Source organism: Colletotrichum aenigma, assembly GCF_013390185.1.
Source record: "Colletotrichum aenigma strain Cg56 chromosome Unknown KSG_Cg56_contig08, whole genome shotgun sequence".
Classification (NCBI taxonomy): domain Eukaryota; kingdom Fungi; phylum Ascomycota; class Sordariomycetes; order Glomerellales; family Glomerellaceae; genus Colletotrichum; species Colletotrichum aenigma.
The window spans coordinates 344,944-372,835 of NW_023500914.1; the positions used below are offsets into that span (position 1 = coordinate 344,944).

Sequence of the window (27,892 nt, forward strand, 5' to 3'; positions counted from 1 at the left end):
TGCCTGGAAGCATCGAGGGGCTGATTATTCCTTATGATGTCAAACCTTCCGTACGCCTACGCAATGATGCTTCCAGTCTTCATTTCCCTTGGCAGAGGCTTCGACCAAGCATTTAAGTGTGGTCAGCCGCTGAAAAACAGCCCAGGGAGCTGCTATGGCCAAGCCAATTATCCAGTCCTTACGTCAACCCATCAGCGTCTCATACCCATTCTCAATCATGACGTCCATCCAGTAAACATCTTCTTGTTCTTTGTCCATCGATGCCCAAGTCTCCTTTATCAAGGTCAGCATTTGACGGATTGGTTTTGCAGCTAAAACACCCTCAAAAAATGAGAGACGAGACAAAATAAGTCGCCTGCCATGGAGAATGTCGGTTGTCGTCGGCGGCACCTCCATTCGTGGACTTGATATGGCGTTGAATCCGGGGCTGCCTCGAAGTTCGCCGATGGGCACAAACCCGCGGTTAAGCGAAAGCTCGCTGCAGATACTGACAAGGAGTAAAGGCTGAATAGATCGAGACCGTGAAGACATTGGTATTTCATGCACAAGGTCGAGCACATGAAGCGCAAGGCTGGTCAACCAGGTATCTAGCAAGACTCTGGAGCTGCCATGCGCTGCAACACCACAATGAGTCGTGCTCAACCAAGAGGACTGGTCTGTACAGTTTGCCGATTCTATGTCACGGAGAAATAAATCGGGAAAGTTTCGATATAGTTGCAGCAAGCCCGTGCAACGGTAGGCTTCAGCAGCTTTCAACAGATGGTTTGCCGGGGTCCTATCATCCCCAGAGTCTATGACAGCAGAACTCGATGGCAGTTCAATGCGGCAAAGCTTTGAGTGCAGATCTTCGGAAGCTTGAATAGCGCTGAGAGACTCTTCGATGTCGCGTCTCGAAGAATGCCGGCGACGCCTGATTCTCTTTCTCTCTCTTCGGACCAGAGCACCGACCTGGGCAACAAGCTCTTGGATTTCTACTCCGAGCCCGGTCTGTGGATGTGGCATTCGTAAGTTGTCTTGTTCTGGGAGCCGACACGGTTGTGGAAGGATTGCTCGGGTAGAGCCAAGCGACGGCAGCTCTTGGTCGGTGACGAAGGATAGCAGCATCTTCCAATACACCAGAGAGTTGTAAAAGAAAAATTTCTTTTGTCGATCGGCAAGCGCCAGGTCATCGTCATTGTTCTCGAGGGATATAACGGCCTCGGCAAGCATCTTAAATTCGTCCTGGCCAAGCTTTCGAGGGTCGTGCCAGCAAAGACTGAAGCCAAGCATAACTAGAGCCAGGAGGGAGGACGTGTTCGTTGGGTGGGTTTTGCTCTCGTTCCACAGAGATGTGACAGCTTGGTTGCCAAGACGACCACTAGCTGCCGAGAATCCGGGAGAAACTTCAGACAGGCAAGCTGCTGCCATGCTTTGGGTGACATAATAGAGAGAGGGTGACTGTGTCCAGAGCTTGGATATTGTTGTTCTGTACGGATTCATGTCACTGTCGTAGCAAGACATCATCCCACATACTTCTTTGAAGTAGTATTCGACTAATGTAGATGAATCATCTTGCAGAGAATGCGATAGTGGGTATTTGTGGCTGGATAGGTCGCTCGTAAACGGTTCAAGCTCTTTTGAGCTATCGCTTGGGTTGTGTGGGGGTATCACCGGCCATATGTGCCCATCGTGGCCATTGCCTACAGCTTGAAGCTGTGAGGAATCAACCCGTGAACTAGGTGTGGGATATGTCTTCTCGCTTGCAATGTCTGATGCCGAAAACAGATGTTGTAGACCGCCTATATCTTGTGCATCTAGGCTTCCAGGGGTGTCGACTTCGGCGAAAGAGTTGAAGAAGTCCAGGTCGCAAAGGTCTTTTGGCGACTGATCAGTAGGCTGCGACTGGCCAGAAACAGTCCCCATACTTTCCCATGCAGCAGGTGACCTCGTTATCTCGGGCGAAGGAGAGTTACCGCCCAGTATTATTGAGGTCGAGCTCCATTTCAGAGGTTTTCGGTAGCCCGGACACGCAATACCGAGCCTTTTGCAACGCGAGCAGTGAGGCTTTACCTCGTCACATTTGAGCTTTTTCTTGTTAGCATAGCTCAGTACAGCATAGACAATGCGCAATGCTGTTTCTTACCCGTTTAGATTTGCAGACAGCACATCCGTTGCGAGATCGTGTGATAATTTTGCGCGGAGACGCTTGCATGTTAGCATGTAGGCCAGACCATGCGTTCATGAGTCTCATTCAAGTGCTTCCGTGTGGCTTTGTGACATCCCAATTCCTAGTGAGAAGTTCAGACTTCAGAGGCCACGCCTCAGGCGTTGCTGTGTGACGTTGCCAAAATGACTCGAGCTGCCGTGCAGGGGCTCATCGGGGCGGCACTTACAGTCCGTTGCACTGATAGCGTCCGCCCCCCCTTTTTGCTAAAATTACGCAAATATAATCCCTATATATATATAAAAATTTACCTAATGTTATATAGATATTCGTAGTATAGTAATTAACCTATTTTAATAACTTTAATTAATCTATTTTAATTAAATCTTATAATCTACAGGTATTATAATACCTCTTAAGTATTATTATACATTTTAGTAATTAGATAATAACCTATTTAAGTATTATTTATTGTTTGTTACTAATAATATCTAGAGATAATAATATATATAATAATTAATATAAGATATTATTAGAGATTTGTTTAATATTTTATTTTATTACTAATTAGAATTATTATATTTACTAAAAAGGCTTATTAAACTACTATTATTAAAGAGGTTATTAAAAAGCTATTAAAAAAGTTGTTATTATTAAAGCTAGTTTTAGAACTAATAATTTAGTAGGTTTTAAGTTTATATAATAAAAAAGTATATATATATAGCTTCTCTATTGTTATAAAAAGTTTTAAAAATGTGTTTTCTTAAAAATAAATAATAATATAAAAGAAATAAAAAAAAGATTTACTATAGAAGATTTAGTTTTAAAATAGTTTATTTTTATTAATGCTATCATTTTAATTAAATTTGACTTTAGCTAACTTAATTTTTTATTAAGCTACTTAATTTATAGATAATATATTTATAACTTCTTATTATAATATTAACAATATATTTATATTATTTTCTAACATATTTAAAAAAGAGAAAGATATAAGTAATAATAAACTAGTTTTACTATAAATTTCAGTTATTTATAGTTTAATATTTAAAAGTAATAATTTATTTATTTTTAATTTAATTATTAAAAATATTATATATAATGAATTTAGTTTTATTAGTATATTAAATATAAATAATAGAGATTAAAAAACAAGTAGTTAGTAATATTTAATTTAAAACATAAATAGTTTATTTATATAATCTAAAAAAAACTAATACTGTTATTATTATTATTTAAAGAAAGCTAATGAATATATCTAAATTAATATTAATTTTTATTTAAATATATCTACTTATTAGAGAGATTGTTAGCTAAGTATTCTATAAATTAATATTATTCCTTTTTTTAAATAAGCTAAACAGAGAAATAAAATTTACCTCATTATTAAGTAATAATATAACGCTATATTAATTTCTTATAAGATAATAATTAGTATATAAACGCTTTAAAATAGTAGTTAAATAAATATTCTAATTAGTAACATGGTTCATCAGTCAGCCGGCCGGACCAGTCAGCCGGACGTTTTTTTCTAAACACTCTTACGTCCAAATCACTTAAACCTTTGACGCGTAAAATCTCAATAACCATAATGCCAATCTGCACCCAAGAAGACAAAGTCATTCTCGCGATTGAAGCGATCCGATCGACACGCGCTGCAGGTAATAACTTGAGTATTTCGCGTGCTGTAAAGACCTATGGTATCCTAAAGAGCACCTTAGCCAATAGAATGAATAACCGACCGCAACGCGAACAAGCTCAACCCTAACGATATAAACTTAATCTGATTGAAGAGAAAACACTTCTCTAATATGTTATTGAACAGGATTCCAGAGGATTTCCTTTCCGCCTCAGCAGTGTGGAAGATATGGCTAATCTCCTGCTGAGAGCGCGTAATGGCGAGCCTGTTGGCACGCGATAGGCCAGGCGGTTTGTGGACTCACAGCCTGCTCTGAAAACCAAGTTTAATCGTCCATACGATTATTAAAGGGCTCTTTAAGAAGATCCTAAGGTTATATCAAAGTGGTTTGCGCTATTATGCAACATAATAGCTAAATATAGCATCTAAGAGGGGGACCTATATAATTTTGATGAAACTGGCTTTATGATGGGCATGATCACTGCGTTAATAGTGGTTACACGCGCTAATTAACGCGGCAAAGCAAAGTCTGTCCAGCCTGGCAACTATAAATAAGCTATAGTTATCAAATATATTAATTCAGGCGGGTAGTGCATCTCTTTATTTATGATCGTTAAGGGTGTATATCACCTTGCCAGTTAGACCATAGAATTAGGTTTTCTAGGTAACTAGGTGATTAAACCTACTGCTAATAGATAGACAGATAATTAGATAGGTTTTAACTAGATTAAACACTTTAATAAACATACTAAGAACTAAATAAAAGGCGTCTACTAGATGCTTATTATTAACAGCTATAAAAGCTATTTATTAGCTGAATTTAATAATTACTGCAAGCAGAATAATATTATAACTATTAGTATACCTATATATTCATCATATCTACTACAGCTATTAAATATTACCCTTTATTCACCTTTGAAACGCGCATATAGTGATGAAATCAACCAATTTATTAGAGCCTCTATAAATCACATCACCAAGTCTAAGTTCTTTATTACCTTCCACTAGGCCTATAATAAGGTTTTTAATGAGGAAAACATCAGGTCTGCTTTCCAAGGCGTTAGAATTTCACCATGGGACCCAGACCATATCATCAAAAAGCTTGATATATATTTACAGACGCCTACACCTCCTATAGCCAACCCTTCAACACCTCCACCTTAGCAGTTGCAAACACTCTCTAACCTATAACAAACCGTCTCACAGTCTAACTTTATTAAAAGTTGCATCTCTGCTTATTAAGGAAGCTCACTAATATTAATTATTACTAATTATAGTTAAGTAATTATTAAAGGGTGCATAAGTAATAGCATACTTAATCACTATTTTAACTGATCAGCTTCATACCCTTAAGGATGTAAATATAGCACTTACTAAGCGCTAGAGGGCTAAAAGAATGCAGGTCCAGCTTAGAAGGGCACTTAGTATAGAGGAATCTCAGGTTTGACTTAAAAGGAAACAAAAAGGGAAACGTCCAGCACCTCAAGAGGACAACGAGGGGGGTCCATCAAAGAGAGCCCAGCCAGCTCAGAGACGCTGTGGTATATATGGTGAGACTGGACATAACGCGCGAACCTGTTCTAAAGATGTCAAACCCTCAGGAGATTCTGATAGCAACAACTAATAGTTGATTTAATGCGTTATGGTTGAGAAATACTAGATGTTGTTATGTATGTGGGAAAAAAACGTCCAGCTGACTGGTCCAGCCGGCTGACTGATAAACTATGTTATCGCTATTAATAAAAATAATAAATAATAATATATTTTAATATATTAATAGTTAAATCTTTTATAATTATATTAGCTACAACTTAATTATAAGTATAATAGTTTCCTATTTTATAATAATATAATTAAGATTTATTATAATTATATTATAATATATAGTTAAATATAAAATATTACTTAATATAAAAGCTAATAAGATTTATTCATAAAAGTTTTAAAACTAATTAATTTTTATAATTTAAAATATAATAAGCTTTTTTAATATCTATTTAGTTCTCTATATTTTAATATCCTTATTAATACTAAACTTATTAATAAATATTAGGTAATTAAAATATTATTATTATATATAATATAAATATTTATATTATAGTCTATTATTTTACTAAATAGTAATAATTATAAATTTTTTATTTATTTAACTAAATAAGTTTAACTATTAACTAACTATAGAATAACCAATTTAAATCCTAAAAGCTTTAAATAAGAAATCTTATATCTTTTTAAGAAATAAATTATTATAATATTATAATAATTTAAAAAGCTTTATATAATATTATTTTTTTATTTTTTATTAAGTTTAGTAATTTTAGTAATATCTTTTATATCTCTATATCTTATTAATATTATTATATTATAATCTATATTATTAAATTATTTATTTAGTATAACTGATAATATTTACTAGTTTATAGGTTTTTCAGTTTTTAAATAGTAATATTATTCTAATTACTAATAACTATAAATTTAATATTTTAAATACCCTTATATTATTATTATTAATTAATTTTTTTTTAATGTATCTAATATAATAAATTATAGATATATATTAACTAATAATGAATAATTAGTAATTAGATATAATTTATGTAGTAATAAACTTTTAATTATAAATAAGTTAAGCTATTTAAAAAGTTATTATTTTTATTAATTATTAAAGCTATTTACTCTAAAAAACTATATTAAGTTTATTAATATATTTTTATATTATTTAAAACTATATAAACTATATATTAAATAGATATGTAAAGTTATATAATAGTTTTTTTAATTTCTTAGTAAATATTATTTTAATTTCTTATAAAAAGATATACTTTTATTAGTTAATTAATATAAAGATAAAATAACTAATTAAGTTAATCATATCTCTATAAGTAAATTAACTACTATAGAGGTATTAAATATATACTTTATATCTCTATTATATAGTTATATATTTAAATACTATTATAACTATAGTAATTAATAGTAATTAAAATATTAGTAATAGATTTAGCGCGTTTTATATATAGTATGAAAAAATATGCGTTATAGTATATAATAGGCGTTTTTTTATGTTTTTATATAAGCGGGAAAAAAAAAGGGGGGCGGACGCTGTCAGTGCAACGGACTGTATCGGCTGTGGAGTTCCAAGGAGGGTTGCATGAACCACACAACGGAGGGGAGGGGTTCCACTGCAGTGATACTAGGCCAAAAAGGGATCTCATAGGCGAAGGATATCATTGCCATAAGTGGGATCGATGCGCAAAGCTGTGATTCCCATCGCGCTGTCAACCCGGGGGCGTTGATAAGACTCTCACAATGTTAAGTCCGCAACAATATTGCAACAGAACCAGCCGTTTTGCGGCATCACTTTCACCTCCGCATCTCAACGTCATGTCGTCCCCGTCAGAACCGCGGGCATTCAAAGTCGCGCTGATACAAACATCACCGAAGGTACGTAGGGCCCCAAATATCACGTTCCACGAACTAACATTGGGCCAGGTTCTTGACGCTGAACATAACTTCAATCATGCCTCCAAACAAATTCGCCGTGCAGCAGCTCAAGGGGCATCGCTAGCTGTCCTTCCGGAGTATCACCTCATGGGATGGGTCCCCGATGAGCCCTCTTTCGCCTTGAGCGCAGAGGGTGCACAACACTTCCTCCGGAGATACCAAGATTTAGCTGCTGAGCTGCACATTAACATCTGCGCCGGCACTATAGTTTCAGATGCATCAACACCAGAGCCACCACTCATAGATGGTGCAAAGACGAAGCGGACTCTTCTGAACACATCTTACTTTATTGATTACGACGGTCAAATTGTTGGAGCCTACACCAAAACCAACCTCTGGATTCCCGAGCGTCAACATCTCACTTCAAGTGTTGACTACGCTCACCAAGTTAAGGGCCACCCAAAAACGGTCACGGCCAGCCCCCATCAAGTCTTCGATACCCCTTTAGGACCCGTCGGTATCCTGGTCTGTTGGGACTTAGCTTTCCCGGAGGCCTTTCGGCAGCTTGTTCTTGCAGGGGCAAAGATTATCATTATTCCTTCGTATTGGACTTTGTCGGACATGAGCAGGGAAGGACTCGCCTACAACGAGACTTGCGAGAAAATGTTTGTGCAGTCCACTCTCACTACCAGGGCGTTTGAAAACACCGCGGCCATCATATACTGCAACGCGACTGGGCCAAGGGAGGACGGTTTCTTTGGATGCAGTCAAGTGGCGCTGCCCATTGTGGGCACTGTACCAGGCAGTTTTACTGATGGTGAGGAGGACATGCGTGTTATCGACGTGGACATGAGGGTTGTCGAGATTGCGGAGCAAAACTATCAGATTAGGAAGGACCTGAAGAAGGATAAATGGCATTACGGATATAACAAGGGGGCAAAGTTGTAATTAACATTTCGGTATAATGTCTTTCCTCTGGAAATCTTGACCTTGACTCGATCGAGTCTTGTTGTTGGCTTGCTTGGAGAACTCTTCCATTCAACCTATGGGGAAAATACCTCTCAGAGTAGAAGTTGGATGAGCTAGAATACCATACGGCTGCAAGTAATTCAACGCTCCCTTAAGAACATATCAAACCATTGAGAATACATTTTTAACCAGTGAAAACATTGGTCGGAGACTGGCGCAAAAGTACGCAACGTTCATCGCATGACGAAGGCAAAGAAGGTAATTTGCAGTGCTTTTGAACCGAACTAGAATGCCTCTTGCCTACAACTTTTCTGGTGTTCGAGTACTGTACACAATTTCAATACTTATTCCTTGTCTTGAGCATCCAAGTCGGCTCCTTTTGAGACGCTGTCCCCATGTGTAGTCGAATTGGCGACTGGCAAGTCCTCCCCGAGAATGAGATCAAATTTGGGCCCATTGTACGCCTTCCTCTTCACAAACCACAATCCCACGGCAAAAATAATGAAGACTCCAATAACAGCAGTAACATAGTCTAACAATAATTAGATTCATACTTCAATGAGGCATCAAAGTACTTACTCATGGTAGAGATGTCGATGGGAATCGCTGGCGGGAAGCAAAAGAACTACACCCAGCTGCGTTAGAATGGTTTCCAGATAGTACATACTGTTTAGCTTGGTTCTTACAACAGAGGTGACAAGCACAAAGAGAACTGAAATCCAGTTGGTAGCATAGCCAAATAGCCCTTTGCCCAGGTAGAACTCTGGAGGGCTTGCTGCGACAACGTGACGGCCCCTGACGAGAAGGATCATGACCGGCAAAGCATACGACAGGTTGAGAAACAAGGTGCAGCTTGCGATGTAGGCATTGAAGGCCACTTCCGGACCTTGATGAAATTTTGTCAGTACAGCTTGCTTTGATGCAACTGACAAATTTGAGTACTGGTAGCTTACCAAGGTAGAGTAGACCGAACAAAAGGTTGAAGACGGCCTGGACAAGGATGGCTCGGACGGGGACGTTTAGCCTCGGATGAATATGCGATAAGCTAGATACAATTATTATACGTTAGGACGACCGTGTTTGGTCAGCTACAGTCGGGAGTGCTTACTATCTTGAAAACGGGGTGCCGTTATCTCGAGCCATGGACCAAACCAGACGACTTCCAGATGTGACGCAGCCATTAGCTCCGTTGACAAAACACAGGGCGACAGCGACGCTGAGAATTGTCGCAGCTGCCTTGTTGCCTGTGGCTTGTGATATCATCTCTGTAAGAGGACTTTGAGTGGGCGATGCGAGAAGAACGTCAATATCAACTGCGCAGAAAAGCATGACAAGAATGAAGGCAATGCCACTGTAACAGGTGTTAGAAACCTCGAGATTGGCCTTTTTCAAGATACTCACGTAGTTCCTCCAACAATCACCGCGCCAACCATTGCTTGAGGTGCATCTTTGGATGGATTCGGCATTTCTTCTGTCATGTGGGCTACTGCGTCGAATCTAGAAGTGAAATCAGCACTTTGTTGTGATTGAAAGTGTCCGTAAGAGAGGGCGTACCCAATGAGACTAAGGGCGGATTGAAGCAGACCCAGCATCCAGGCAGTTCCATCACTCCAGCCGGTCGTGTTGGAGAAGTTGGTAAAAACATACTCGGCACTCGTTTTCGGTGATGTTGCTAGAAGCACAATGCTGATAACCACAACACTGAGCAATGACCAGTACACTGAACGGTTAGCCAGAGGCCTTGCTGCAGCAGAACGAGACTTACAAGCTCCTTCGTTCCATCGATTTAGGATGGGGTAACCGAAGATGTTAAGAAACACTCCAATGATCGATACCGCCACAAACATTAAGTAAGTACTCCACTGTGTGATTTGGTATGTGCCACCGGAGCCAACCACTGCTGCTGCAGCAAGGAATCGAGCTACCATATGTCAGCTGTCAATTCTGCAGTGTGGAGATTCATGATGTTGATGTACCTCCGAAGTAAGCAGCAGTCGTGTTCAGAGTGAGCCATCCAGCGATATTGACCCATCCGACGAAGAAGCTCTAGGGTTGATTAGCACTTGGATCGGATCTCAGTATCGAGTGTGGACTCGGGTGCACACCATTGACTTTTTCCATTTTTGAGTGGATAACGCGTAAGCGTAATGATACTGGCCTCCCGCTGTTGGGTAGAGTGACGCAAGTTCTCCAACGCTGGCACTCAAAGCGATATTGCAAAGAACGCAGAAAATGAATCCATAAACGAAGGATACTGATCCTCCGGATGGCATAACGAGACCTATTGACCCAGCTAAAGAAATCCATGTGCTTGGCTTGTTAGCGGGCAACTCATTCCGCATTGTAGTTCTCAAGACCTACTTCAGAATCGCAAACGCCATTCCAACCATCGTAATCTTGGAAAATCGCTTCTGAAGGTGGCCATTCTGGCCATCGACTGCCCCAGTCATGGTGGACATAGTTTCGCGGGACGTGAAGATGCTTGGCGCAGGGGATATCTAATGAGAGCGATCCTCTGCTCTCCTTTTGAGTTATGTTTCAATCGCATGAGGACATCTCGTTATCGCGACCCAGATAAGGCGTTCAGATAACAACCTACGGTGTTTTCTCGAATGTTTTGCTAACACAGCCGGAAGCACTGCTGCACGCTTCCCACGTCACTAAACCCAAATTGGCAGTGTTAAGCAAAGGAAAACTGAGCCCCGGGATGCCTGTGGGTTCGGGATGCACAGCTGCGGGGTTCTGTTAGATAGCCAGCCGATCACCCCGCATGCGCCGATAAGGGGAGAACGTGGATCCATTGCTGGTGCCGGCATGTGCCACTCGTCTGCTTCTTGAACGCTATCAATAGACTTTGGAAATTTAATCACCGGTTCCGTCTTTCAAAAGATTGACTTCAAAAGCGCTGTTCATCCCATGTTTTGTACAGGCCTGGCAGGATGAAGGTTCAACTGCAGACAGCAACGTTGTAGTCTATTGTTGAAACATACTCTGCGAAATCCAGATCTCCAGTAGAATTGTACTATCAAATAAGCTGCGTTCGAGAATAAATAGCAAAGCCAGTCACACGATTCTTCCCCTCGACCTCAGAGGACCGCCCTGCTTGACTAGTCATTGCACGAGATGAAGCCCGTGCTCGATTCATGACGTCTAACGGTGATTGGGCTTCAAATGTGGGGGATCATGTCTCAGACAGACACGTAACAGGTCTGAACGCTACAGCACCGTGCGGTTCAGACGACGATCAGCAGATGCAAATGTTCCATTCCTGCCGTTTCATTCAACATCACTCCTTTTTAGACTCGTAAACCAAGACGCCGAACTGAGGTGAATAAGCCTCTTTTCCTTCCCGAATTCCCACAAGAAGCGTTGTATTTCATCAATAGGTCGCTTAACAATCGCCAACGGCTGCACGGCACGAGACGCTTGACGACAAAAAGCTCCAGTAGCCCTAAGACTACTTTTCTCTCAGAAGGATCTAGCTGGACAGCTTGCAACCGGGTCTCGAGACTATCAAGTCGGTATTAGCTTCATTTAGTGATCCAAGCCCCAATTCAGACAACAGCAACTCGTCATGGAGGCACGAAGTCCGCTCAAGTTCAAAGGCACCAAGCCCGGCCAGGCCATTAAGCCTGGAACCGCCCTTCGTATCCTTGGTGTTGGTGATTCCATCACTGTAGGATTTCTCAGTGACCTGGATGGAGGTGACGGAAATGGATACCGGATGAAGCTTCGACAGAATCTTTCAAGTACGTCTCATTCGCCCATAGTCAGAGCACAGACTAATGCCTGATGAAGATGATCGCGTGTCTTTCATCGGAACCGAGACAGTTCGCGGAACGATCCCTGATAACTACTTCGTGAGTGTTGCGTAATCTCTCAAATGGCTATTCGCCTAATCAGGTTGACAGGCCGCTTGGAATGCGCGAACGATTCAATTCATCTCAGATCATGTCAACCCCTCACTGCAACAGCAGCCCAACATTGTCCTCGTCCATGCAGGGACTAATGACATGAACCCAAACTTGGACGTCGCTCTCGAAGGAAACGATCCCAAAGATGCCGCAGAGCGTTTAGGCAAACTCATCGATCAAATCGTCGAAGCCTGCCCAAGTGCGGTTGTTCTCGTGGCTATGATCATCAACACGCGTGATGAGGGGCAGCAGCGGAACACCGTCCCGTATCAAGGCCATATACCAGGCGTCGTAGCATCTCGTCAGGTTGCGGGTAAACATGTTCTCGCCGTTGATTTTACGAGCTTTCCTACAGGGTTGCTTCGAGTTGATGGCGTCCACCCAACGAATGAGGGCTACCGTCACTTTGGCGACTACTGGTATGACTTCATGACACAAATCCCTCAGGAGTGGATCCAATCATCTGATGGCGAAGATGGGGATCAGTCTACAATATGTGAGAAGAGCCCCGAGGGCGGGATTTGGCCAGAAAAGGCCTGCTGGCTGAAACAGCTATTAGGATCCTGTATGGGACGAAAGATTTGAGATGGCAGAAATTCGGCATCGAAGGATACCCAGTCGAGTTCATGGGCCACTTAAGCGTTGCCCGCAGAGGCCTCCTGTAAAGTTCAAGACTCCGATTTCACAGACCAGAAAGTCAAATACGCAAGACACCATTTTTCAATCCGTAATTCAAGCACCGATCATTGAGAAGCCATCGGTTTGCTTTCCACATATACTTGAAGTATGAAAAACCTCGAAATGGAAGTCCTATGTTCGAGGGGAGCGAGTCAGTCGGATTGTCAAGTTGGAAGAAACACACAATAGTAACAAGATGCACACTCAGGAAAGCAGGGATAGCAGCAACGAAGACAATTCAAGTTGGACGGGGCTGAGTTTGAAATATCAGCGCATTGTCGACATACGTTGGTCATTAAGGCATTTTTGGCGCATCATATTATTTTGTATCATCTTCGAGGCTATTACGGGACACCGTCGAAACCTTTTCGCAGCCAGTCAATATGCTTACCCAAGTTGACGAGCTTTTCAGTCCCAGACGTTGTCTCATGGTGGAAGCCTCTGTCTTGGAATTCGTGAGGCTGGATCAGGCTTTCGCGTGATCTTCTCAACGCCCGAGATATACTCCTTTTTAGCGTCTCTATACATACCTTCTCGCCAGATTTTCGCAGACGAAAGCAGTCATTTAAGTATCATAGTTTGAGACTTATACTCTGACTGGCTGACTTTCAGCGAGAACTAAAAGAAGCATGTCTGGGTTTTCAGGCAGACAACCACTTTGCTAGTGTAGCCATCGTTGAATCCTCTTCCGTCGGTCTGTCTCGTTGCGTTTTAGGTAATGAGATGAGACATAGGGCCGGCATAAACGCCCACTGCAGCCATATCATGCGATTCTTTTCATTCAATGCGAATGTTAGTCACCGAGGTCGAAGTTTACTGGATATTATTACAGCTGAAAATTATCCTTTCGTGTGCAACACAAGATTAGACTCCGTCGTCGTCGGCCACGCCTGTTTTCAGCCCTAACATATCTTGCGTTTATTTGCATTATGAGATAATTGGACAGCTTGACAACATTTGGCATCAATTTCTGCTTTTTCTGTACGTAGCATCAAAAATCAACTGATGAAGATCGTTGCAAACGGTGGCAGTCAGCAGAGCGGCCGTTCGGCCATCCAGCCGCAATGAGCATCACGTCTAGTCCGCTCGCCCGCAAACGCTACGAAACCATTTTGTAACTATTTAAAGACTTCTTGGTTCCAGAACAGATGGTCTGTGACTCTTCTGAGCATCATATTCTCTCCATAAGTATCGCAACATTCAAAATCCTAGTTTTTTGGTGTTCTCCTAACACCATCCATCCAGAGTCCAAAAATGGCAATCCACTCAAAGGAAAAGGCCATCCATCATCACCACCGTCCGCTCGGTTTCTGGCCTCCTGGTCATCGCAAAAGGGTCCTGCAATCAGTGGCTAGCAAGGCTGATGAGGTAAAGCGGGCCGACCATGTCCCTCTAGATCCGACTCGGGTAGCTTTCCAGCAAGTCGTCAACGACACACCATCCCTCAAAGAGCGTGCCAATAAAATGTTCACAGAATCCTCAAACCACTTCGACCCAACTGAGCGGCCTGCAATCACCAATTTCAACCAGTTTCTTCACGTAGTGAACAGCATCATCACCACTGGTCCTCCCTTTTACGACAAGGACGAGACCGCCATGGGTCTTCTTGGGTTCCCAATCAACGCTGTACTTGACTGGCCCATGGGAACGCTATCCGGAGTCGAATTTTGGCTTCATTCAGCAGCCAATGCTTCGTTCAAATGCGTGCTCAATACCTGGGGCAGTTGGTTGAAATCGAATAAGTCACAGAGCGGCTTGAAAGATTGGCTGTCACCCGATGCCCTGGGTCTTCTAGCCAACGCAGCGCTTGGTAAAGATTTCTCGTCCATCTTCGAATGCGATCCCAGTCAACCTTACTACGGGTTCGACTCATGGGATGATCTTTTCACGCGGGAGTTCAAGGAGGGACAACGCCCCGTGTTTCGTCCATATTTCCAGCCTTTTGCCGACGGCGACCCCGACCCATCATTGTTCATCACCAATGCTTGTGAGTCGGCTCCACTTCAAGTTGCCTACAACGTCCAACTATTCGACAACTTCTGGCTCAAAGGGCAACCTTATTCTCTTGTTAATACGTTGAACAACAACTCGAAAGCCTCACAGTTTGTTGGTGGGACAGTATACCAAGCATTCTTAAGTGCTAGGAGTTACCACCGATGGCATGCCCCTATTAGCGGCAAGGTGGTAAACATCGAGCAAGTTCCAGGCACCTACTATGCAGAGAACTACTTTGAAGGGCTTGCGGGTAACCCTAATGGCCCCGATCCAGCCGCTCCGAACTATTCGCAGCCATACATTAGTGCTGTCGCTACCAGGGGCATCATCTACATCGAGGCGGAGAATTCCAAGATCGGGCTCATGGCTATCGTTTTTATTGGAATGGCTGAAGTATCTTCTTGCGAATTCACCGTCAAGCCTGGCGATACCATCCACAAAGGGCAGCAGATTGGCATGTTTCACTTCAGAGGAAGCTCTCATTGCATGGTCTTCCGACCGGGGGTTGAAATGACCTTTGAGCCTCCGCCGAAAGATTGGAACATGGATACGGAGAAGAACAACAAAGTCAACAGCTTGCTAGCGAAGATTCACCAGTCGTCGGAAGAAAGAATGTTTTTTCTTTGATACGTTTCATTCTCAAGTTTACTTCCCAACATTGACCTCCTGAATAAGAAACGAAGACAGCTCAATATATTGCCATCGCAATGACAATCAATGTGATTCTGTGCCCGTATGGGGATTGACTGCCACATCTGTTCACAAATAGCGAGTTCGCAGCTTCTTATGGCCATCATCGTCTTTACCACTCAGCCACGGCAAGCTGTGAACCCCCATGAGTGGGGGTCACATTCGGGTGTCAGTCACCCTCGCTGAAGCCCCATCGAGTCTCCACAAGGATGATGACAGACACATTGCTGCTGGTGTTAAAATTACGACGAAAACAGGTTTGTGGACCATGTCGGTTCCAGGCGACCCAGCAGTCTGATGAATATTGATTTATTGTTGGATGGGATAGTTTCGCAAATGATGGCGCAACAACTGATGCCCTCGAGTCAAAGGATTTGTCATCACGCTCCTATTGCAACCTTGACAGATGATGTCTCCTCCCCTGGCGCCGATTCTCGACTCAGCAGTTCGAGGCTTGAAAGTAGAGAGTCCATGGGAGATCTCCCCTCGACAAACGCCAGAGCCATCCAAACGCTTTCAACCCCGGATTTATTCCCGACGCCCTCCTCCTCACCCCGCATGAGCGAGTCAGCCGCAGACATGGGCCCATCCCGGGGCCCCGGACAACTCCCGAGCTCCCCAGACACGCCTCCGGGCGCTTCTCCGCACGAAAGCCCAACAACATCACCGCAACAACGAATCGAACAGCAGCCGACAGCGGAGCCGCACCACTTTTCGTGGAGATGTTTGGAGGGTCTCGTCGCCCTTCGTGAGGAGAAGCCTGCAATGCAGCCCCGTCGACCCCGGACACGCCTGAGTGGGGGTTTCGCTCGCTGCTTTCCTGGTCGCGAGAGCTCAGCAGCAGAGACGAAGAAGGGAAAGCGTCCCAGAAAACCCGGCACGCTAGGACGGACTTCAGTCCGCTATTTGAACTCACGGCGCCGGCCTGAGCCTAGCAGCACGCGGAGAAAGGCCATGGTTCATGACCCCCACGGAGTCTGTCCCTGACCTGTTGTCGCGAGTTCGGTGGAGCTCGACTGTTCCAAGCAGCCCCATGAGCATTGCGTGGGGAGGAAAGACTAGGTGAGACGGTCGAACGACCTCATTCTTGAGCTGCTCAAAGCGCCAATCTCCTCGAGCCAGCACTCAGCCTCATCTTGTCCACGCCCATTGGACCTATCCCACATTTTCCGTCCCGCAGGTCAGTTCACCAAGATAGTCACGATGGTGGTGAGCGGCACGGAAGTAGCAAAGAACAACACCAAGGACTCGTGCTGGGTCGTCATCCATGGCCAGGTATGGGACGTCACAGGTAATTCTCCCGCTCTCGCCATCAAGCTCTCTTACTAAGACATCGCAGAGTTCCTCGATGAGCATCCCGGCGGCGCCAAGCTGATATTCAACTGCGCCGGCCGCGACGCTACAGAAGACTATGATTCCATCCACAACCCGGACCTCATCGCAGAAACGCTGTCACCGGATCGCTGTCTGGGACCCGTAGACCCTCTAACCCTCCCTAAAGAATCACCAGCCCCGGAGCCAGAAAAGCCGAAGCCGAAGTTTCCGCACTTGGGTGCCATCATCAACGCAGACGACTTTGAGAAGGTGGCCGAAAAGTACCTGTCTGAGATCGGATGGGCGTATTACTGCTCCGGCGCGGAAGACGAGCAGAGTCTCCGGGACTCGAGACGCATCTTCCGCAGGTTGGCGCTGCGGCCGCGGGTGCTTCGTAATGTGGATTCCATCAACACGGCCACATCGATCCTCGGTCTCCCTTCGTCCTTACCGTTTTACATCTCGCCAACGGGCCAGGCCAAGTACGCGCACCCCGAGGCTGAGACGCTCCTGGTGAAGGCGGCGGCGAAGGAGGGGATCATATACTGCATGCCGACGAAACCTAGTGTGTCGATAGACGCGATCTTCGGTGCGCGAGCGGGGGGCAACGCGCAGCCGCTGTTCTTCCAGCTGTACGTCGACCGCAACAGAGAAAAAGCCCAGGCCACCATACGAAAGGCGGAGGGCCTCGGAGCGAAGGCCATCTTCGTGACGGTGGATTCGCCCGTCATTGGCAAGAGAGAGCGGGATGAGAGGCTGACGGCGGGTGACGAGCCATTGTCCGAACCCAGCGGCGTCGCAAAGACGACGGCGTCTGGGTTGCTGAACGCGGGGCTGACATGGGCTGATCTCGAATGGATCCGGGAGACGACGTCGCTACCGATTGTGATCAAGGGCATCCAGTCGGTTGAGGACGCTCTCATTGCGCATCAGCACGGTGTCGATGGGATCGTGCTCTCGAACCACGGCGGGCGAAGCCAGGACACCGCCCAGGCGCCGATGCTGACGCTTCTGGAGATTAGGCGCTACGCGCCGCATCTGCTCGCCCCGGAGACGAAAGCAAAATTCCAGGTGTTTGTGGATGGTGGTATCAGGCGAGGGACGGATATTCTCAAGGTGTTGGCGTTGGGCGCGAGTGCGGTTGGCATTGGCCGGCCGTTTTTGTACTCGATGACGGCCGGGTATGGAGAGGCTGGTGTGAGGAGGTTGATACAGATTTTGAGGCATGAGCTGGAGACGAATATGGCATTGGCGGGTGCAGCCAGCATCGAGGATATCGTCCCTGAGCTGGTCAATAGCGAAAGGGCGGAGAAGGAGGTTACCGGGAGGGTGAAGCTTTAGATTAAGATAGTGTTTAGGAGTAAGTAGACATAATAAAGAAGCCTCTTGCTTTATCAACTGGAAATGTTAGGCTTCGTTGCAAGATCCTAATTTTGTAATGATCCCTCGCGGCCTGCTTGTTGACACTAGTGCTAGGGTTTGTTATTCTGTGAACAAAACACAACCCAATCCTTTGAATCCTCATATAGGGAGGACTTTTGAATATAACACATTGTATTCAATCTACGACTTCCGTCCATTAAAATCTCGTAGATGTCCCGATGCCACCCCCTGGCCCATAAGCTAATCTCCAGCTCAACCTAGATAAGATATCTAAACCCAGTAGAAACCTGCGCCGCAGTCGGCCCATGCTTACCACAGTCCTCTCCCCGATCCAACTTCGCATTCAGCCTCCTCAGCCAGATCCGCGTAACAGTAGCAAACCCAATCGCCAGCCCCGTCGCCGCGATATTCACAATAAACGCGGTGATGTACCGCGGCGCGCCGTAGTACAAATAACTACCCCAGATATTAGGCGTGTTACACATAGCATTAATCAGCGCGATGGCACTGGCCCTCTTGACGCTCGGCTGCGCCAGACTTCCCGTAATCCAGGACAGGATGACGACGGCGGCGGCGTAGAAGGAGCCCGGGAGCAGCATCATGGCGACGTAGCGCGCGGCGATGTTGATGGTGGAGACGGCGATGACGTTGGCGACGAGGGTGATGCAGAGCGGGATAACGATGTGGAGGTAGCGCTCCTGCTTGCGGTCGGAGTGGAAGCCGTTGAGGAGCATGGTAAACACGCAGAGGATGAAGGGGGGCGCGGTGAGGGCGTAGGTCATTGTGCGGGAGAAGCCGAGGCCGCCGACGACAGAGGGGAAGAAGTTTGCGACGGCGCCGACGATGTAGGTCTGTGGTTGGTGGTTGTGGTTAGTTAACATGCCAACCGGGAGACGGTTTGGGGAAGGATGTCAAAGGAGGTACATACCGAGTAGAGGATTCCCATTAGCATCCAGGTCTTGGGGTCCGCGACGGCCATCATGAAGCCCTTGAAGGCGGTCACCTCGCTTGCGTTGTCCTCTTGGCCTTGATCGGCTGCGAAGTTGTATTGGACCCATTCGCACTCGAGTTGGGTGAGCGTCGGGATCTTCTTGTTGGAGTTGGGGAGAATCATGGCGAAGGGGATGGCCAGTCCAACGGTGATGACACCCTCGACCAGGAAGAGCTGACATAGTATTAGCCTAAGTCTCCCAAGACCGACATCATCAATAGAAGAGACTCACCCATCGCCACCCAGACAGGCCACTGGTTCCATCCAAATTCAAGATAGCAATGGCAAACAGCCCACCGAAAGCGTTGCCCAACTGCGACCCAGAGTAGAGAATCGCCGTCCGCAAGGCGAACTGCTTACGGTTATAGAAAAGGGAAAGATAGTAAAGGGCACCCGGAAAGAAGACTGCCTCGATGAATCCGAGAAAGAATCGAGCCATCAGGAGACCTTCGTAGTTGTGAACAACGGCCATGAGCGACGAAATCGCGCCCCACGCTGCCATGGCAGCGCAGATGTACGCCCCGGGCCACTTGATCTTGCTGACAATCATGTTGGAAGGGATCTGCATCAGAACTGCGACCGCCGTCAGTCGAAAGCACAGAGGAATAGCTGATAAGGGGGATGTACTGTAGCCGACGAAGAGAATGCTGACTGTGGTTTGATACTCGACCTGGCTGAGGTTGAGTTCCGTGGTAATGTTGGCGAGCTTGGCGCTGGCAATGTTTTGACGGTCGAGGTAGTTGACTTGACATGTGTCAGGTTCGACTCCGAATCGTTAGGCGAATGGTAGTGATTACTTACGGACATACATGATGACCTATGCCATGTTAGCCCCCGCAGGTGGAGTGTGTTAAAGGAATGAATGACTTACCATGATGGGCATAATGACCATATCCATCTTCAACGTGGCCTTCTTCCCAATCTTTTCATAATCCTCCTGGCTCAAAGCTGCCAGACTGGCGGGCATGATGAGCGTCCCATCGTGGACGCTGAGCTTCTCCGCGTTGACATCCTCAATCTGGTCCGAGGATCTCTCTTTCTTCTCCATGTCCATGATGCCGTCTGTGTTAGCGTTTGAGTCTTGAACGTAGAGCCCTCTCGACCTTGTGTCTTGGAAAGGTGAGAAAAGAAGACGTGAAGTTCGAAAGACAAGACCTCTCAGTCATAACTCATGCGGCAAAGGAAAAGAACGGGACCTCGACCGATCTTAATCAAATCCCAATCCCCCCTGCCCTTCTTCCACCTTGGAGAAATCCTACCTCCTGCAACGCTTCCCCCTTCTCCTCACTTCCGGACAGGCTCGCCCAAACAGCCGTTCCCAGCGTGGAGAACATGGGCCTAGCACCAACGCGGGGAAGAGCCCCATGGGGTAGCCCCAAGCCATCGAGAGGGTCCTCCTCTTGACCCCCAACTATCGAGTGTCCCGTTCCCCCACGATCTCCTTCCAACCCTCAACGCCATCTAGGAAATGCCACGGCTCATGGGCAGTCAGGATCCTGCGAGACGCGTGTGGGACTTTCGTGGGGGTCAGAAGTTGGGGTAATGTCGGGGATGTTGCGGTGCGCCCTCGGCACGCGGCACGTTACGACTCAGATCTCCGCGGGGGAACCTCGACGTGCGTGTCGTCTTCAACCTATCATTCCAGCCTCCCGTGCTGCTTACGCTCGAAAGCATCATCATGGAGTGGCCTAGGGGATTCGAGTTCCTGGTAGTTGGGAAAATCACGACCATTCCTTGCGAAGGAGGCAGCATCCTCCCTTCTCCTCGATCTTGGTGTTGACCCCCACCGCGCCGTGCCATTCACGAATCCATGAATCGCTGACCGCCCCCCCAAGGCTCCGGTGTCGAGTGGTTGGCCGCTTGTGTGTGTGCCGGCATCGTACGAGAATTACTTATTCGAACGGTTCAACCATTTAAGTGCCGATTATGTCCGAACGAGTTGGTGCTGCTGGTGATTGGGTGCATTGCTCAAGACATGCGCCGATAGGCGTATCAATATGAGCTGTGCCTCTCGGCAGAACGGATGCAAAAAAGCTGTTCGCTCAATACAAATTGACTGACGTCGTTCGCCAGAATCGGCTGACTGAGAGACTCGCCTAGATGGAAATTGAATCGCATCGAGTCGGGCCGAGCTGTTCGGCGGCTGAAGGGAAGTTGGGTAGCCGGACCAACGTTAAGGACTAGTGGCGCGATGAAGCAGCAATATCAACGTAGGAGCAACCCCGGAATATTTCAGGGTCACCGTCAGATATCACATATAGATGGGAGGTAGTACCACCACACCGTGGCTTTAACCCAACGTCTTTGAGTCTTCTCGCAGGAAACACGCGAGACATTATTAGCAGATATGCATGATCGCAGGCCGCACGTTGGGTCTTCCATCCAAGGTGCAGGATCGATATCCAGAATGGAAGCAAAAGCAAAAAAAAAAAAAAGAAGAAAAAAAAAAGGAGAGAGGAGAGAGAGAACTGGGATGGCGACACGATATCGTGAACGTCAAAAAATGAGGTCCATCCAGGATTCGAACCTGGGCCTACGGAAGGAACTGATGTTAATCAGAATCCGACGTCCTAACCAACTAGACTAATAGACCGGTTGCAGCCGAAGCTGAGGAAGTGGGTTGAGCTCCACGCCCGACAAGCGAGCTCAAGTCTCCTCAGTGTGGACCCGAAACATCTTCATCGCTGATGAATTGCTAGACTCCCAACCGCCTTGGGGTTCCGCCAAAAAGATGGGATTGAGCATGAAAAGAATGCAACATGAGGTTGGAAGACATTGACGGCAATATCATCCAAGGGCAGGGCGATTTGGGCTGCATACGAGTTGAGGAAAACACCTAGGCATTCGTCCACTGTGAGACGGTGCAGACCGCACGCATTTTCACACCGCAGATAGCATTACCTAGCATGGCCCTTCCATAATAGGAAAAGGCTGCGATCATACAGCGGTCGAAGCCTCCTTCATGTGGTTTCCATCGAGGAATATCCGGAATTTTTCGGTCCCGACATCGTTCGGCCCATGCAGCGCATCGTCCGAGCCATGACGGCACAAATTCCATCGCCGCGTGGTATCCAGGGGCTTTGCGAGACTGGCGCGAGCTGAATTGCTTGCACCGGTACCAGAGTTTGGGAATTGCGTACGCTCAGATGAACCTTGACCATTGTTTCAAAACAGGTACGCGATAGATGAACGGGGTTTGTTTCGTCAGATGTCAAAATCGGACGTCGCCAAGGGGCCTGGCAGCGGCCTGGCAGCGGCCTGTGGCAAACAAGCGACATGAGGATGTTGGCGGGAGGCGACAGGTTTTGTTGCGGATATTTCAGACGATTTTGTCTATTGCACAGCTGCATTCATAGAAAAAGCGAGCATTGTCGTCCCCCTTTAAGCCCCTTTTGTGCATTGAGGTTATCTTCACAGCCCGGTCCACCGGCTGTCTAGATGACGGAGGTGATGACGACGGTGACGAAAGGGGAGTCCGGGTGCTGGTCCCTTGAACAATCGGCCCAGGGGTCGGGATACGGGGGCGGGGCTCCGGACATCGCTTCGCATCAAGTAGACAGCTGGGAAGAACCCCCGAGCTCTGTGGGCAGAGAAATTGCAGTGCACTTTGGACCCTACCATAGTAGAGAGAATTCATCTCTTACCACATGGATGCACCCACTCGGAAAGCAACGTCATTATGGGCATGTGGGGAGCCATGAGACGAGGTTGAAGCGGCACGAATTAGAGGGAAGTTTTCCCTGAAGCCACGAGCCAGCGAGGATGCGTCGGGGTTTTCTCAACGAATAACGCAGATTATAGGAGCTCGACTGTAACCCGAGCCGAGATGTAGAACCCTTTGTGCATTCGCGAGAAACAATGCGATGGTGCGCTGCCGAATTCAAAAGCCGAGAAGGTAGCTCGTTGCGCCTGCATGCATCCTGCAGGCCGCGGCAGCTGGCCGTTGGATAATGAGGTCGAGACATGTTACGAGGAAAAGCAAAAAGGCAGCACGAGCAGGTTGAATACGAAGAAGCTGAGCGTCTGCATGCAGCCTGTGGTTAGTGATTGTTGTCGTACACAAGCAACGGAGAAGTAGCGTGGAAACAACAGCAACGACCGATGCCCAAGCTGAACTGCTGAGATGACTGAGCTGCGGTGCATGGGAAAGCCCATGACTTTGCTGGCAGCACAGCGCACAGCAGAGCAGAGCTGCACTGCAAAGCAAGGTGGCACTACAGAGCATCCGAGTTGCGACCGCGCTGGGATGCGCCGTTGATCTTGGACCCACCGTAAAGACGTTGGAAGCCGCTGTGGTAGCTGTCTGAGTCTATCGTAACGTCTCATTCTTGTGCTCGGTGGCGTGCGACGGTCAAGAATTTTCTTCTTTCGCCCCCCTCAAGCTCCTAGAACGTCCGCACGGAGGGTTTTCTTTCCTTCAGGCTGAAGAGTTTGCTCGCACAAGCACTGGGCAAAGGAAGAAGCAGCTTTGGTACGGATAAGCCCTTTCTGACTGAAACTTTCCTCGCCTGGCGCCCCCGATTTAGCCGAATGGCGGAGGCAGTGCGGCGAGCTGAATCGCTGGCCGTGGTGTAAGAGTCAAGCCAAGCTTCAAGGACACTGCGCTGGTCGGAGGCCCATACCGACCTCTTCGACGGCCTAGGCGGTTCAGCTTAGGACATCTCGGGCCCAACGATTTGTTGCGGCTGCCAGCGAAGATGCAGACACGACGGGACGCAGACGCGAGACTGGACCCGTGAGCGTGTGACGCTGGGTTTCACAACGTGGCAGCGAGCTATCGCTGCGACGTGGACGGAGTGGGCGAAGGGGGGCCTTCAGCGTGTGAATGCGCCGATTCCGCAGACACTGGTGAGGTCTTGGTGGCACAGAAGGGGAGCCGCGACGGCCCTTGTTGCGACAGAGGCCTGTCGAAGAGCCTGTCGGAATAGGGGCCGCGATGGCTCCAGGCCGTAGCGAACGACTCGCTCCGGGCGCGCGAAGTGGGAGCAGATGCGAGCTGGGGCCAAGTGTTGCCCTGAGGAAGTGTCAAGCCTTTCAGGTTGAACATGGGACGTCCCACTGTGAGAAGGCTTCAAGGGGTTCACTGCTGGGTGCAGTGATGATCTCCGGCCTGATCTCCTTCGGTTCAGGCTCTCCACACCAGGCTGACGACGGTGGAGCTGTTTGTCGGGTTTCATCCGAGAATTTGCATTTGCAGCCCCCAAATGGGATGGCAGCGACCGCCGTGAGATGACGGGAGTTCGGACGGGCGAGGATGAACACGAGAATGAGATGGGACCGAGACATATGGGATGGTTCCCGGCGAGTTGGCTGTCTGCCCAGGCCGTCGATCGTCGAAAGCTAGGTATCCAGAGAGCTGCAGGCTTCGGTGTTGCTGCTGCTGCGTTGTTGGTCGCGTGGTGCGCTGCAGGAGGATGCGTGAGAGACGGGCGCTAGAAGCCAAATTGCGCTGGCGACTGGGGGGCTATTGAGAGCAAAGGATAATCGGCACTAGGGAAATGCTTCTCCGCGTGATCTGACACGGGGAATAGGAACGAAGATGATGACATTTCCCGGTCGATTTTGATTGTTTGATGGCCAGGAGTATCGGGTAGGCGCACCTGCCAAAGACCTCGTGCTGGGTTCCTTCCTCGTTAGGGGCAGCACAGACCGTCGAACTACTGCTTGGGAAGGAGGAGGTCGCAGAGCGCTTTCCAGGGTGGGTTTTGCGCGATGAGAAATCTTTTTAGCAGGAGCGCACTGCAAAGTGAGAGAGAGAGAGAAAGAGCACTCTGAGGCAAGACCGAGCCGGCCATCCAGGGCTTAGCGTCAGGTACCTTACAACCATAGCCGTCCAAAGAGAAAACCAATGCAGGAACAGCCTGGCAAGCGTCGAGTCTCATCTCAGGAAAAGCCAATCACCAACGGCGTCGGTGCGGGACACTGAGCCATTTCGACTCGGGGAAATTGTGCAATTCGCTCTTTTTATGAACAGCCCACTCACATCCCTCTGCATTGGGAATGGAGGCATTCGCGGTTGCTGCGCGGCACGACGATTTATCTCCAATCTGGACGGACACGGCGTCGAATGCGGTGTCGAGTGACCAGCCAGCAGATTATGCCATTTCACTTTTTGAGCGTCTGAAGACTGCCAATAAGATTGCCACCGTTAGTGACCTTAGTCCACCCACTACAATGGCTTTCTTTTCGCCCGAGACTGGAGTCCAGACAATGGAGAACTGGACCGTTTTGATTCTCGGCCGACATGCAGAGTGGAGAGTCAAGCCCACCAACATTGGTCGGGTTGCAAATCAGTCGGCGATTGCCCGACTGTTCTGCTCAGACCATATTCCATTCTGGAAGAAGAAAAGAAGGCACTATTATTGGATGTGCCCGTCAGCATCGTCGGCGGCGGCGGTTTGACGTGATGCCCAGCCTGAGAGGAAGCGCGCAGAAAAAAAGAAGGCTTCTAAGAAAAGCGCTGTCACTGCCTCAGGACGGGCGAGCGAGGACCAGTCGCGACGCCCTGCCGATCCTGCAATGGACGAGGCTGTTTGCAGCGCGCACAATGCCTCTTCATAATCCAATGGTGCAATGTCATAGTGCAGCCAGTAAGGCAGAGTTGCGCAAGGGTACGTGGTCCAAGTTGAGCGAACGCAACGCTGTGATTTTGCGCCTTAATTTCCCGTCATGATCAGACCCCTGCGACTCGGGCGAGTCGTCAATACATTGGTTTTGTGGGCGTTCCCAGCAGCTGTCAAGGTAGTCAATACTTTTGTTGAGATGCGCTTTGAGGTTTGATTCGTCTGTTGCAACTGCAGCCTCCCCGAAGCAGACGCGGGTACCTTGCAGTTACTTCGACGTGCCCTGCCGGCCGAGTGCGCTCTCTCGTGCGCCATTGGCCTTGTGCAGCCGCAGCCCTGGTCCAACCAGCGACCGCAAACCTCCTTCTGTGTCACTGGGTCGTACCTACCGCCTCTTCTTGCCCACCCCGGGGAACTGGAAGCAGAGACGGAAAGAGTGAGAGAAAGATGCACAAGGTGGATGGCGCCAGGGACGAGGAAAGAATCTGACTGGCCGGCGCAAGGCAAACTGTGTGAGTGTGAGTGAGGTTGTGAGGTGACCAGGTGGTGAGTTCACTGAGGGCAAGAGCGAGCGACGGGGACCAGGAGGGTAGGGCCGAGCACCTCCACTTTCCTTCCACGGACCATAGCTAAGGTTGTGCCTTCCTCGTCGTGGTTGTGGGCGCCTTCTATTCTGCGTCTCCTCGGCCGCTCTTGGCTCTTGCTCCAGACGTCGCCTTCCTTGTTGGCGCCTGCATCGTCTGTCGGGTCTTGTCACTCATTTTCTCTCGTCTCTTTCCAGCCTGCCCTGTTCCCTCCCCATACCCAAAACCCACGTCCCGTCCACTTCCTCACCGTTGGCCCCCCTCCTCCGCGGACTCTCTTATTCAAACCACTCCCCCCCGAGCAAAAAACCCACAGACTTCGTTGGCAAAGTCTCTACTTCACCTTCCCTCCCATCACGCACAGTCGTTGAAACAAACACTCACTCCTCCGACCAAACCTGACTACTCGCCGCGCAAGTATTCAGACTGACGCTCATTCCTGCCTATTTCTATCCGCGAATAGACTCTGTCTCCTCGCAAACACCCCAGCGGCACCTTACACGAGCCACATCGCTCAGACTCAAAACTTCAGCCAACACCACTCATCAGACCTTGGGGCCTTGAAAACAACTCTTTTGCGCCAACGCACATATATCATCACCTGGTCGCCGTCTCCACGATAGCAACCAGCAGGATTTACAGAAACAGAAAATACTAGACAGATTTGATCAACAGCATCATTCGCATATTGGTGGAGAGACTCGGGACTCGTTCGTTCACCAACGCATAACCCTACCAACACCAGCTTTGACAGCATACACTACGATTCAACCACTCTTAACACCAGATACGTTCACCATGAAGGTTACCACGATCCTCGCCGCCCTCCTGCCTGCGCTGGCTCTTGCCCAGACAGACAGCACTACCACCATCACTTCCACCGCTACCCAGACCAAGACCGTCACCCTCTCGCGCGTCCACACCACCACCATGACCTACGGCACCGGCAACAGCACTGCGACTGTCAAGCCTACCGGCTCCGGAGCCTCCGTCATTGCCACCGCTACCTCTGCTGCCCCGGCTGCCACTTCTTCCAAGGCCAGCGCCGGCTCAAATGTCAACGCCGGCAGCCTTGCCTTTGCCGGTGTTGCTGGCATGATCGCCGCTGCTTTCTTGTAAGCTGCGGCTGGGAAAAAAGAAGGCGTACGGGAGAGAAGGGGACGAGCGGAGGAGCAGAGAGATGGAGGAGAAGAGGACGGACGAGGTCGTCGACGGATTGCCATGTGGTTTTGGGGGATGAGCAACCACGCCTTACTGCCACACCGATTTCTTCGATGCGACATCTTTTCAAACATTTCTTTTGTCTCGCGCGCCGGACATCGCTCCCACGCCACCACATTTCTACGACCTGAACGATTGTAAAGATCGGATACCACTTGTTGACGGCATCAACGACCAATACCCTACTCCTCTTCGACCAACATGTGCGATGCTTGCATCGCCAACCTGCAGGAAAGGACGCAAAGACTTGTCATTAGGGACACTTGCCACGACAAACCTTTTTTCACTCTTTACTTCAACGGCGCGCCGTGTGCCCTTCAGCTGGGAGGCGCACTCGGCCATGCCGACTACAATTATTAAT

General features: G+C 47.8%; 8 protein-coding genes across 8 annotated transcripts; 5 read left to right on the plus strand and 3 right to left on the minus strand.

Moving 5' to 3' along the window:
• Positions 1-7,169: 7,169 nt before the first annotated feature.
• Positions 7,170-8,177, plus strand: CGCA056_v011641 (putative nitrilase; the record flags this gene model as incomplete). Its single annotated transcript, XM_037326887.1, has 2 exons — positions 7,170-7,229; positions 7,278-8,177. 2 exons carry the CDS (start codon positions 7,170-7,172, stop codon positions 8,175-8,177), a joined length of 960 nt encoding a protein of 319 aa, XP_037174674.1.
• A 365-nt stretch (positions 8,178-8,542) lies between these two features.
• On the minus strand, positions 8,543-10,648 carry HNM1-2 (Choline transport protein; the record flags this gene model as incomplete). Its single annotated transcript, XM_037326888.1, has 11 exons — positions 8,543-8,730; positions 8,778-8,823; positions 8,885-9,084; positions 9,152-9,243; positions 9,307-9,549; positions 9,600-9,695; positions 9,753-9,918; positions 9,964-10,119; positions 10,175-10,244; positions 10,304-10,508; positions 10,560-10,648. 11 exons carry the CDS (start codon positions 10,646-10,648, stop codon positions 8,543-8,545), a joined length of 1,551 nt encoding a protein of 516 aa, XP_037174673.1.
• Positions 10,649-11,772: 1,124 nt separating this feature from the next.
• cesA-1 (Multidomain esterase) lies at positions 11,773-12,697 on the plus strand (the record flags this gene model as incomplete). Its single annotated transcript, XM_037326889.1, has 3 exons — positions 11,773-11,947; positions 11,997-12,058; positions 12,110-12,697. The coding sequence occupies 3 exons, from the start codon at positions 11,773-11,775 to the stop codon at positions 12,695-12,697; spliced, it is 825 nt and encodes a 274-aa protein (XP_037174672.1).
• Positions 12,698-14,044: 1,347 nt separating this feature from the next.
• psiD-0 (L-tryptophan decarboxylase) lies at positions 14,045-15,412 on the plus strand (the record flags this gene model as incomplete). The annotated part of the gene is made up of 1 exon (XM_037326890.1): positions 14,045-15,412. The coding sequence occupies one exon, from the start codon at positions 14,045-14,047 to the stop codon at positions 15,410-15,412; it is 1,368 nt and encodes a 455-aa protein (XP_037174671.1).
• A 1,266-nt stretch (positions 15,413-16,678) lies between these two features.
• CGCA056_v011645 ((S)-mandelate dehydrogenase) lies at positions 16,679-18,130 on the plus strand (the record flags this gene model as incomplete). Its single annotated transcript, XM_037326891.1, has 2 exons — positions 16,679-16,766; positions 16,815-18,130. 2 exons carry the CDS (start codon positions 16,679-16,681, stop codon positions 18,128-18,130), a joined length of 1,404 nt encoding a protein of 467 aa, XP_037174670.1.
• A 294-nt stretch (positions 18,131-18,424) lies between these two features.
• Positions 18,425-20,217, minus strand: CGCA056_v011646 (putative transporter; the record flags this gene model as incomplete). Its single annotated transcript, XM_037326892.1, has 7 exons — positions 18,425-18,429; positions 18,486-19,023; positions 19,101-19,337; positions 19,396-19,736; positions 19,791-19,907; positions 19,965-19,980; positions 20,035-20,217. The coding sequence occupies 7 exons, from the start codon at positions 20,215-20,217 to the stop codon at positions 18,425-18,427; spliced, it is 1,437 nt and encodes a 478-aa protein (XP_037174669.1).
• A 1,782-nt stretch (positions 20,218-21,999) lies between these two features.
• Positions 22,000-22,221, minus strand: CGCA056_v011647 (uncharacterized protein; the record flags this gene model as incomplete). Its single annotated transcript, XM_037326893.1, has 1 exon — positions 22,000-22,221. The coding sequence occupies one exon, from the start codon at positions 22,219-22,221 to the stop codon at positions 22,000-22,002; it is 222 nt and encodes a 73-aa protein (XP_037173974.1).
• A 4,887-nt stretch (positions 22,222-27,108) lies between these two features.
• On the plus strand, positions 27,109-27,429 carry CGCA056_v011648 (uncharacterized protein; the record flags this gene model as incomplete). The annotated part of the gene is made up of 1 exon (XM_037326894.1): positions 27,109-27,429. The coding sequence occupies one exon, from the start codon at positions 27,109-27,111 to the stop codon at positions 27,427-27,429; it is 321 nt and encodes a 106-aa protein (XP_037174677.1).
• Positions 27,430-27,892: the final 463 nt, after the last annotated feature.